This window comes from Phaseolus vulgaris, chromosome 7 (genome assembly GCF_000499845.2).
Source record: "Phaseolus vulgaris cultivar G19833 chromosome 7, P. vulgaris v2.0, whole genome shotgun sequence".
Classification (NCBI taxonomy): domain Eukaryota; kingdom Viridiplantae; phylum Streptophyta; class Magnoliopsida; order Fabales; family Fabaceae; genus Phaseolus; species Phaseolus vulgaris.
Window position 1 is genome coordinate 16,500,205 of NC_023753.2, and position 12,598 is coordinate 16,512,802.

Below are 12,598 nucleotides of genomic sequence, written 5' to 3' on the forward strand. Positions count from 1 at the left end.
AATATAGGTGCTGGAAAATTGGAAGAACCGAAACTAAAACAACTCAAAAACACAAAGCAACATGAACAATTGAAGAAGAAGAAAGGAAGGAGAAGAGAATGCTCATGAAGATGGAAGAATGGTTGGATGATCACGCCACTAGAAGTATGGATGCTCCTAGATGAGTGTGCAAGCCGCCACTTGAGGAAACCATGGTCCTTCAAGATAAGACTAGAGTAGAAGGCTCAAAAGCTCTCCAAATGCTCACTCCAATTTTGAGTATAGTTTCTTTAGATAAATTCAAATCTGAATTTTACAAAGAGAGCACCTCTATTTATAGCCTAAGGTGCTGAAATGTAAGCTACACAAATTCAAAAAAAACTCCCTCCCAAAAAGCTTCTAGAATTTGCGCCTAAAACAAGGCATGAGGAAGGTGTGATCCTTTCTCTCACTTTGGCACCTCCTTATTTACTCCTACACCTATCTACTAATACACCCCCCCTAAGACTCTTAACTAAAGACTAAAAGATGCTTTAACAATAGAGGTTTCTAATGTTTCCCTCTAAGCACCTTTCTAAACAATATTTATTTAAAACTTGGCCTTGCCCTTCATGGGATGGTCTTTGGGCTTTTGTGGGCTTTGGCCTTCTTGGGCTTGGGCTTGGGCTTTATCTTTTGCAAAGATTAACAAGAAAAACTTTAAATGTGAAGGCGAATGATCTTGTTCTTCATTATAAAAAGCCACCTTTAGTTGATTCTCATCACAGTCACTGATTGTCTTGAATTACTATTGGTGTCTCAATCACTATCACAAAAGGCTTTTAAATGAGCAAAAGTGTTGGAAGAGAAAAATAAACCAATACTCAGAACTCTTTTAATATATATGAGAATTCTAATTATTGCATTATATAGTGAGCAGTTGCAGGATTAGAAAAAAATTGAAAAATTTGTTGCACAAAAAAGGTTATGTCAGGTCGGGTATTAGTGAGATACACAAGCCTTCCAATCAATTTTCTATAGGCTTGAACATCTGTGAAAGTAACACTTCTAGTAAGAGATAATTTTGTATGAATATCAATTGGAGTAGATGCAGGTTTGCAGACTAAAAGACTTGCATATGTTAACAATTCTAGTGCATATTTCCTTTGATTCATCATTATCCCCTTCTTAGTTCTTGTTATTTCAAGACCAAGAAAATATCTTAAATTCCTAAGATCCTTAATCTTGAATGTTCATTTTAAGGCTTTTTTTATTCACTCAATCTCATTTTTATCATTTCCTGCCAATATTATATCATCCACATACACCAATAATGTTGTAAAAGATCATTCAGAAGAATTAATGAATAAGGAATGATCATTTATAAATTGAGTATAGTATATCCCACAGAAAGCAAAAAGGATGACAGTTTGGAAAACCACTCTTTGTTGGCTAGCTTAAGGCCATATAAAGCCTTTTTTAATTTACAAACTTGGTCCTAGTTGAATAGGAGCAACCATGTATACATCTTCTTTCAACTATCCATGTAAAAAGGCATTGTTTATGTCTAATTGTCTCAATTCTCAATTATAGATAGAAGCTAGAGAAAGAAGCAATCTTATGGTGGTCATCTTTTGATGGATATCCAATAGGAGAGGATTTTATTAATGAAGGAAGAGGATTTTCACCTACACATTTGAAGTTCTTCCTTCTAGTCTTCTCACAGATTAAAAGAAGTCAAAGAGAAGATCAAGCCTAAAGATAAAGAAGTCTACAAACTCTCAAATAATAGGCTTCATTTTGAATATCTCTCTTTAAGTAGAAAATATATAGAATAGTCTTTAGGAAGGTGCTTAGAGGGAAACATAAGAAACCTCTTTTGTAAAAGCATCCTTAGTTGTAGTTTAGAAATAGTAGAAGCTTAGGGGGGTGTGAACTTAGTAAGGGATGCTAGGGGGAGTGTAGATATGAGTTAGGAGGTGCCAAACTAGGAAGGAAAGTCACACTTCCTTCATGCACTAGTTGGCGCCGAAATTACATGTCATTTAGGGGCACATTTGCATTTGATTAGCTTTGCATTTCAGCACCTTATAGGCTATAAATAAAGGTGCTTGGCTTGTACAAATCAGATTTGGAAATTGAAGTAAGAAAACTCTACTCAATTTGAGAGAGAAATTGGAAGAGCTTTGGTGCCTTCATCAAGTCTTATCTTGGGTGTCTATGGTGAACCTCAAGTGGCGGCAACACACTAATCTTGGAGTACCCACACTCTAAGTGGCGTGATCACTCACCTATTCTTCCATCTCCATAAGTTTTCTATTCTCAAGCTTTGTTTCTTCTTCATGTTCATGTTCTAGTTTACTTGTTCTTCAATTCTATTTCGGTGCCTTGCTGTATTTTCAATTTCTGTTCGGTAGTTTCCTTTCTTTGGCTGAGTTCAATTGTTATTTCTTCAATTCTTGTGATTGTGATTCAATTTGACAATACATGGACTTCCATGTGAGCTTTGGTTCGGTGCAAAGTCTTGGTGAGTTCTTGAAGTAGAACCTTGATCCAATTCTAACTAAAGTGTCAATTCATGACCAACTCAAGTTGTTCCTAAGAATGTCAAAGAATCATGTATTCTTGCTATTGCATTCACATCATCTTTGCTACTGGAGAGAAAGTATTAAGATAGTCAATTCCTTATGTTTGTGTGTATTCCTTTGCTACTAGCCTTGCTTTATACCTTTCAATTGCCCCATTAGCCTTATATTTTATTTTAAATATCCATTTGCAACCTATGGTTGTTTTTTCTTTAGGCAGAATAACAGTCTCCCATGTTTGATTTGACTCCAAAGCATATATCTCACATTGTATAACTTTTCTCCAACAGTCATGTTTCACAACTTTAAAATAAGTGTTTGGCTCAACATGTGAAGAAAGAGATATCACAAAAGATGTGTAAGAAGGTGATAAATTGTTATAAGAAAAAACAGAATTCAAAGGATATTTAACTCTTGAAGATGTATTGGAAAGATTAAGATTACAATGATAATCCTTTATATACTCAAGTGATCTTTTTATTCTAGTAATCATTCGGATAGACTGATATGATTCAAAATGTTGTTCTACATCATATTTTCATTGAGGTTTTTGTCTATATGGGAACAAACTTCTTTTGGAATATCAATGTCTGATTCACAATTATTATTACTGTTATTTTCAGCATTATCACAAGGTGCGAGAATGACTTGTGATGGCTGACTCAAAACAAGTTGATCTTCACTAAAAAAATTTGATCATGAATGTTAAGACCATTCATTTCATTTGTTATTATCTTGAACCCTTTGATATGGAAAAACATGTTCATAGAATATAACATCCCTAGACACAAAATTTCTCTGGATTGAATATTCAACAAAACATATCCTTTTGTCCCCCTTTTAAAACCAATAAAAACACATTTTGATGCCATTGGATCAAATTTTCTTTTGTTTGTTGATAAAGTGCTAGCATAACATAAAGATCAAAACACTTTTAATCTATTAAAATTTGTTGTAGTTTTGTAAAGCATTTCATGAGGAGAAAAATAATTTAAAACAGGTGTTGGAAGCATGTTTTTAATATCTGCAACATATATCACAAAATATGACCAATAAATTTTGGGTAAATGAGATTGTATCATGAGAGCTCTTACTACATTTAATATATGACCACATTTCCTTTCAATTATGCTATTTTGTTGTAGAGTATTCGCACATTATGTTTGATGCACTATTCATTTGTTAACACATAAATTAGTCATGAAAAATTCAGTCACATTATCACTTTTTATTATTTTTATTTCTATCTCGAATTGTGTTTGAACAAAAACATTTTTTTTCAATGTCTTGACAACTTCAGATTTTTGTTTTAAAAGAAAAATCCACGTGTACCTCGAATAGTCATCAATTATGGTAAATAAATATCATGACCATGAATTGATGGTATTGAGTATGGTCCCCATACATCTACATGAATCAATTAAAAATATTTTTTAGATTTAGACGTACTAATAGGAAATGAAAGTTTTTTTTGTTTTGCAAAATGACAAACATCACAAACAATTAATTTGATATATTTAATAAAATAAAATTTAGTCATGATAACATCAATACATTTGTTAGAAACATGTCCTAATAAAAAATGCCAAAGGGTTTCTAGATCACTAGCACTGACATTAACAACATTGATGGTATGTGCATATTTGATGGGTTTGATTTGAAGTTTTTGATAGGATGGAATCCTAATTATATAAAGTCTATCTTGAATCTTAACTAAACAAATTATTTTCAAGGAGTTCTTGTCCTGGATGTGACAACCATTAGAGTCAGAAGTAAGAACAAAAGATAAATTATCAATCAATTTTTCTACTGAAAGAAGATTAAAATTGAAACAAGGAATATACAACACATTGTCTATGACATAATTTTGAATGAGAAAAATAGTTCCAGAATAATTGACAATGACTTGATTTCTCTTTGGTAGTTTGACATAAAATAGGATTAATTTGATGATATGAAGTGAAATGACTTGATTTCTCTTTGGTAGTTTGACATAAAATAGGATTAATTTGATGATATGAAGTGAAATGAGTTAAGGATCAACAAACGTGGTCAGTAACACCACTATCAAGAATACAAGAAATGGAGGAAGAAAGAAATTTATTACCAGATTGTGTTGTCATGTTGGAAGGAATAATAGAGACTTGATTAGAAATATTGTCACTGGACTTGTTGTAAAAGAGCTAACAATGTTTGATACTGCTCAGGAGTACAACCAATTTGTTGAGACTACACTTTTGTCTTTGAACTAACATGGTAAGGAGAACAAATTTTTTGTGAGGGATCAACAACTTCACCCATGGATAAATGTAGCAACCAAAGCTCTTCAAAAACTCTAATACCATATTATAAAAAAAACTGAGATAAACAAAAGAGTAAAAGGAAGACAAAGGATATGAGAATGAATATTTATTTTATTTTATTTTCCTTACTTAAATCAAAGCAAAGAGTATGAATATATATAAACAGTACACTCATTCTAAGTCTAGTTAAAGAGACATAATGTAAAATAAAGAATAGAATAAGAAAAGACAAAATAAAAACTAGACATATGTAAAAAAAAAACTAAGAATTAAAAAAGACAAAATTAATATTAACTTTTTTTTATAAATCTTGTATCCATATTCTTTGTTAATATATATATATATATATATATATATTTTTTTTTTCTTGAGGATTGTAATAAGATATTAATTTTTAAGATATATAAATTTTGTATAAAATTGATGATTTTAATAAGAACTCTCAACACAATAAGGTTTCATCGTTTAGCAATTTGTTGTAATCACTAACTGTTATTAATTAAATTATTATTGGAAATTCCAATCAAATTTATTAAAAAATAATAAAAATTTCAATTAATAATATTTCATCATACATGTTATTTAGAATATAAAGGTTTTCCTTCATGAAACTACATTTATAAATATTAAATTATCTGAAAGTTGATAAATATGGTTTCTAAGATAATGTCACATGATTATAAAATTAAAAATATTATTTAAAACATAATATTATAAAAATTTGACGTTTATTGTGAATAAACTTGTCTGTGTCGTCCTTTATCATATTTCCAATGATTTTATTCCATGGGTGTCTTTGAAAATTTCAAATCAACCAGCCTCTTCAAGTTATTTCATTATTAAGCAAGATATGCATACATGTTTTTTTTTTTCTTTTTATTTGTACTAAGAATATCCGTATAAAGTTGGAAATTAATTTGTTCACTGAAACGTAAAGTACTACCAATTCATCTACCACAACCAACTATTTATCAACTGGACAATGTTGGCGTGAGATTTACACATTGTACTTATCTAACGCAAGTTTTTTGTTTTTCGATTTACACAGCTTAAATGTATTATTTTCACAAGGTTTTTTAATTAAATTTAAAATTGGATCCAAGAATCCATTAAATATGATATTATGAAAATAAAATTAAAAAAGAAGACCTACAATATTACATAAGTTTTTGTCCGAATTTAATGGTGATGGTTATTTGGAATAAGTAAGAAGTTTGGAATACAAAAAGACTACAACTTGAATCTTACATTAGTGGGATGTCTTATTCGTACACATGTTTTGGTGCGTGTGTTAGTTCGCTATATGTATATAAATTTTCTCATAGTGTTTTATAATTTGGGATAACACAAAAACTTCCAGGCATGCGGATAATTCTGTGTGCGCGTCTGAATTCACAAGATGACCCAGCTTTGCATATGCTACAGCCACGTGGCGCCTAATTCCAAACACCATTGCAAGAAATTCTTCTTCTTCTACTCTCCCAGAAGAGAGAGAGAGAAGGAAACGGAAAGAGGAGGGAAACAAGTCGTGCTTCTGACACAAGAAGATCGAACATTGAATGGGGAATTCATAGGAAATAAAAAGCAATTTTTTATTGAAAATAAAAAAGTATAGTATAAAAAATGGAGACATGAAGAAAGACAGAGAAACTGAAAAGGAAAGAGGGTGAAAAATAAAACAAATATTTTTTGGTGTGAAGGGGACGTTTTGGTTCGTAAGAGCGTCCAAGTTCTCTTCATGTAAGAAAGTGGGGTCCTCCTTCTCTCTCCTCTTCTAAATCCCATCCAACTCACCTCTTTCTCCTCTCCCACGAAACAACGGCGCTTTCTCTCTCTCTCTCTCTCTCTCTCTCTCTTCTCTTTCTCTCTACATGGTTTGTGGTTTGGCATTGCCAAATACACAAAGGGTATTGCTCAAAAGGTTAATAAGATTCCCTGCATACATCCGCAACACTTCGTTTTTCTTCTTCGCTTGGCTTCGCCTGTGGCAAAGAGCCTGCGTTTTCCTATCTGTTGTTTTCGTTTTCCTACCGGCACTGGTCTTGAGGAGTGGTTTTCCGCAAAAGGGTCGCACCCGGTTTCCTGCTACAGCGTCTTGTGCCACAGTGAAGATGCCTTTTTTTAATTGATATGTTGGGATTTGGTGGCTCCCTCAAGTGGGTTTCTTTCTTTGGTCTTCCCAATGGTGGAGGTGGGTGCACTTGTTGGTGTTGTTGTTATTGTTGATTAAACGTGTATAAAGTAATGGACTTTGCTGCTGGAGCCTTATGATTTGATGCTCAACAAGCTACAGGAGATTTGGTTAATGTGTTGTTAGTGAGGAAGGTACCTTTAAACCGGTTTTGCTCTTTCCCGGTAAGGTTAAGATCTGATGAAGGTGGGATATCTGATTGCATTAAGGGGCTGTAATTCCTCAGGTACTGTTGCCTTTTATTTTGGACTACATTACTGGGTTTTTGGTGTCCTTTCTTATTTCTTTTTTTGTGGGTTGGGAGGGGGTTGAAGAAGTATTAACCTGTTGGCCTTTGTTTTTTTAATAATATTTTTTTTGGCTTTGTCTTCCCCCAGGTTTATAGCATAGCTTGGGTTTTCTTGATTCTTTTATTCCTCTTTTTTATCCTTTTAGTTTGCATGGGTTTTTCTTCGTTTGGGTTGATGGGAATGTCCTCTTCACCTGTTGGCACTGTATTATTCACTGATTCATACCACTCCATTCATAGGGGCATGAAAGAAGGTTAAAACTGAAATTACAAGAGTGAAATGTTTCAGATCGTTTAATTCGGGAAAAGAATTAAAGATTTGTATGTATTTTATAATTTTTCATTGATTTGGATCTCGTGTATTTCTTTTTCTTTGTTTTGGATCTTACTGAGATTTCAGTTTTTGTATACCTATTGATAGGGAAATACAATTGAAAGGGAGGAGGTTGGGTGCTTACTGGGGTGTGCCATGGCCCATTAAATTATATCCTTTGATGGATTGAGGAGGCAGCAACATATTGGATCAATGTTAAAAACAGTAGCATCTGGGCTGTTGATTACCTCTGTCCTCATATGCGTATCTGCAAATGATAATGGTTTTCCTAGATGTAACTGCGATGATGAGGCCAGCTTGTGGACTATTGAAAGCATTCTGGAGTGTCAGAGAGTTGGTGATTTCTTGATTGCTGTGGCCTACTTTTCCATCCCTATTGAGCTGCTTTATTTTATCAGTTGCTCTAACGTCCCATTCAAATGGGTCCTGATTCAGTTCATTGCCTTCATTGTACTATGTGGATTGACACATTTGCTCAATGGATGGACTTATGGCCCTCACACTTTCCAACTTATGGTGGCACTTACTGTCTCTAAAATTCTCACTGCATTGGTGTCGTGTGCCACCGCCATAACCCTCATCACTCTGATTCCTTTGCTTCTCAAAGTTAAGGTCAGAGAGTTCATGCTGAAGAAGAAGACATGGGATCTTGGGCGTGAGGTTGATAATATTATGAGACAGAGGGAGGCTGCAGTGCATGTAAGAATGCTTACTCAGGAGATACGAAAGTCACTGGATAGACACACTATTCTGTATACCACTTTGGTGGAGCTGTCTAAAACACTGAGATTGCAAAATTGTGCTGTGTGGATGCCTAATGTTGATAAAACTGAGATGAACCTTACTCATGAATTAAATGGGAGGAATTTTAATTTGTCTATACCCATCAATGATCCAGATGTTGTGAGAATTAAGGGAAGCGACCGGGTGAATATACTTGGCCCCGACTCAGCACTTGCTCTTAGAAGCAGTGGAGCTTCTGGAGAGGCAGGGCCGGTTGCGGCAATCCGAATGCCTATGCTACGTGTTTGTAATTTCAAAGGAGGAACTCCTGAACTAAGACAGACTTGTTATGCAATATTGGTCTTAATTCTTCCTATTGGAGAGCCTAGATCTTGGAGCAATCAGGAGCTGGAGATAATTAAGGTGGTTGCTGATCAGGTTGCAGTGGCTTTATCTCATGCTGCAATTCTTGAAGAGTCCCAACTAATGAGAGAGAAGTTGGAAGAGCAAAATCGAGCTTTGCAACAGGCAAAAAGGAATGCTCTGATGGCAAGCCAGGCAAGAAATGCATTTCAGAAAGTCATGAGTGATGGAATGAGGAGGCCAATGCACTCAATTTTGGGATTGCTTTCAATGATACAAGATGATAATTTGAAGAATGAACAGAAACTTATCGTGGATGCAATGCTTAGGACCAGCAACGTTCTATCAAACTTGATTAACGATGCCATGGACAACTCAACTAAGGATGATGGAAGATTTCCTTTGGAGATAAGGTCTTTTGGGTTACATTCCATGCTGAAGGAAGCGGCTTGCCTTTCAAAATGCATGTGTGTTTATAGGGGCTTTGGTTTTATGGTTGAGGTTGAGAAGTCTCTGCCTGACAATGTTATGGGTGATGAGAGGAGGGTTTTTCAGGTGATTCTACATATGGTTGGGAACCTACTAGAACACAACCACGGGGGAGGGATCCTTGTATTTCGGGTTTTTGCGGAAACTGGAAGTCAAGGAAGAAGTGACAAAGGGTGGACAAACTGGAGACCAAGCTCTTCTAGTGGTGATGTAAATATTAGATTTGAGATAGGGATCAACAGTAGTGATTCTGAAGTGGGGAGCTCGGTTTCGTCAGGACCTGGGGGTAGGAAATATAACAGTGATAGGGTTGGCGGCAGATTGAGCTTCAACATTTGCAAGAGGGTAGTGCAGGTGAGTTTCGTAAAAGCCTATCTATGCATGGATATAGTAAATGCATTAAGACAATTATTTACATTGAATGTATGCTATATAAGTAGTATTTTTGCAGTTTTTGTTGATCCATTTTATGCAGTTCAGTATACAAATCTAATTTTTCCTTTTGTCAGCCTTTAAATGATAATTTCACCAGGAGGATGGTTGTTTGCCCGTTTTTCATAGCTTGGTGTGACAAAAAAAACTGAATTTGGTTATTTTGTTTGAATTTTTCATTGTTTATTTTCTCTCTTGAATGTTTTAGGTAAAGCCATGGGAGATTGGAGGTAATGCATGTTGATATTATTATATCTAGTGTAGTGCATAGATACATACAGTGATACAATTGTTCAACTGTATTTTTCTTCTTGATGCCCTTGATCAGTTAAAATTCATTATATGAATTAGAGTGTAGTTTTCTACTTCCTTTAGGATTTGAATTATAGTGTTGTTTTATTCAGCGTTGACTGTATTCTGTGATTGTTTTCTTGCGTCGATTTGGTACTAAATTTCTTTTTATGATGTTAATTTCAGTTGATGCAGGGGAACATATGGTTAGTACCTTGTGCTCATGGTTATCCTCAAAGTATGACACTTCTTCTTCGGTTTCAATTACGACCATCTATTACCATAGCCATCTCTGAGCCTGGAGAAGGTTCAGAGCGTACCGATTCGAATTCAATGCTGAGAAGTCTGCAAGTTCTTTTAGTGGACAATGATGATGTAAATAGAGCAGTGACCCAAAAATTGCTTCAGAAACTAGGTTGTGTTGTAACTCCTGCTACTTCAGGATTTGAATGCCTTACTGTCATTGGACCTGCTGGATCTTCCATTCAAGTCATTCTTTTAGATCTTCACATGCCTGATTTAGATGGCTTTGAAGTTGCCACGAGGATTCGGAAGTTTAGAAGTGGAAATCGGCCAATGATTGTAGCATTGACTGCAAGTGCAGAAGAAGATTTGTGGGACAGATGCATGCAAGTTGGTATTAATGGAGTTATCCGTAAACCAGTTTTGTTGCAAGGAATTGCTAGTGAACTCAGAAGAATCCTGATGCAGGGAAATAATGTCCTGTGAGAATGGTGGGTGCAAGTTGTAACACTTAAGCATAAAGTATTTAAGTTATTTTAAGTCACATTCTTGGTAGAATTAGAACACAGCACTCTTTGGCTCTCCCTCTTGCTAGCAATTTTCAGCTTAGAGATGTTATTATTATACACACGATTTTCATAAGAAAAAAATGGTATACAGATTAGTTTCTTTTCAATATCTTTACGTTGTTATTGGCATGTATGTAGTTTCAAATCTAGTATTTGCGTCTTCCCACATATCCATTCATTCAGAAGAATGAAAAAAATAAGTTGTCAGATATAATTGTAGGGTGTTGGAACTCAGGTTTTTAGAGCAGTAATTCTTTTATCAAATTCGTAAGAGCTCTTGAAAAAACTGTTTGAACAAGTTAAACCAAGTGTGCTTATTCGATTCTTGGACTGTTAAATTCTGTATTTGTTTGTGAACATGAGTCAGTTACCATCTATAGTTTGAGTTTTGAAGCAAACAAATAGACTTTAAAATGAGCAATTAATGCACACTCCAGTTTTACTACTTAGCGTTATCATCAGTGATAAAAACGGAATACTATTAAATAACGTTAAGACAATAATGAATGTCTTGCAGTAGTAGGATCTGAAGGTTGTGGTGTCAACATTTGGCACGCACGGAGAGAGACAGTCTTTAATAACTAACAGACTTGGGTATTTGGTTTGAGATTATCGAAATCAATGAACCAAAAGTGGAGGAAAATGAAAAAGAAACGTAGGAGTGTTGAAGTTGTAGTATTGGTGCAGGTTCATTTGCAAAAGAGGGAAAGTTTTATTGGGTTCAGAATCTGTAATCGTTTTCTCTATCAGAGAATCATATAAACTTCTCCAGGTATGGGCCAGATATTTTTGAAGTTGAAACCATGCATGAATCTGAGCACGTACCTAGAACACTTGTCATTTTCACGTGGACCCATCACTTATTTTAATTTCCTCGTGTCCCTAACACACTTAGCCCAACTTGCCTTTTATTATCATTATTTATATCTTCTGCTGGTCTATTTGTCACATTCCTTTGTTTATTATTTTTCTCACTCTCAACTTTACCCTATTCAAGACCCCAACAAAGTGAAAATATTATAATACAAAAAAACCATATTCGCATTTTGAGTAATCTTAATTGGTGTGATGTAAACCTACTTTATTTTGAATTAAAAACTAACAATTTTGTTTTATTAGAGTGCTTAGCTTCATGGTGGAAGTGATGAAAATTCATTTTGACTACTGACAAATTTATATGTTTAATGGTTGCTAGGTAAAATTTATGGTGCCTCAAATAGCTTGTATTGAGTTGAAAATTTTATATTAAGTTTTGTAGCATACTTGTTTTCAAGGTAAAATATCCAATTTTTAATCGCTTCATTTGAAAATTAATTTTGAACAAAATCAATATCTGTGGAAATAAATTTTGTTAACATCCATTCAAACACGTTAAGAAAAGGAATCCTTAAGAAAGGATTTGGAAGGGTCACATAGACTTGGAGCTTTCAAAGCAAGCCAATAGGGTTGGTTCACTTTTTTTTTTGAGTTAGACAAAACGCAATTCATCTTGTTCCACTTTGAATTAGTTGGTTGGGTGGATTGACTTCATTTTCAAAAAATAAGTGTGGAAAAAATAATATAACTAGAGAAAATAACAAGTCTAATATTTGTGAGTTAAAATGAATATACACGAATAGGATCAGTCTGACTCTTAATCACAGATTAAATGAGTTGAGACAAAAAAAATAAAATTATAAAACTTGTTTTGTCAACTCAATGCATTGATAAAACTCATTAACTGATGGAGTGGATACCATTTTAACATCTTTGTATGGCTATAAATTATAGCGCGTGCATGACTCTATTAAAAAATTCAACTTCCTTTGTGCTTAATGATAATTATGCT

At 34.2% G+C, this 12,598-nt stretch overlaps 1 protein-coding gene across 4 annotated transcripts; it reads left to right on the forward strand.

Moving 5' to 3' along the window:
- The first annotated feature begins 6,177 nt into the window (after positions 1-6,177).
- On the forward strand, positions 6,178-10,877 carry LOC137827713 (ethylene receptor 2-like). 4 transcript variants are annotated; one of them, XM_068633989.1, is made up of 4 exons: positions 6,546-7,263; positions 7,567-7,647; positions 7,748-9,589; positions 10,145-10,877. In XM_068633989.1, exons 3-4 carry the CDS (start codon positions 7,853-7,855, stop codon positions 10,685-10,687), a joined length of 2,280 nt encoding a protein of 759 aa, XP_068490090.1. In that variant the 5' UTR covers positions 6,546-7,263; positions 7,567-7,647; positions 7,748-7,852; the 3' UTR covers positions 10,688-10,877. The 4 variants fall into 4 exon arrangements, with proteins under 4 accessions (XP_068490089.1, XP_068490090.1, XP_068490092.1 ...); XM_068633991.1 differs by having other exon boundaries at positions 6,652-7,263; positions 7,727-9,589; XM_068633988.1 differs by lacking the exon at positions 7,567-7,647 and having other exon boundaries at positions 6,178-7,263.
- Positions 10,878-12,598: the final 1,721 nt, after the last annotated feature.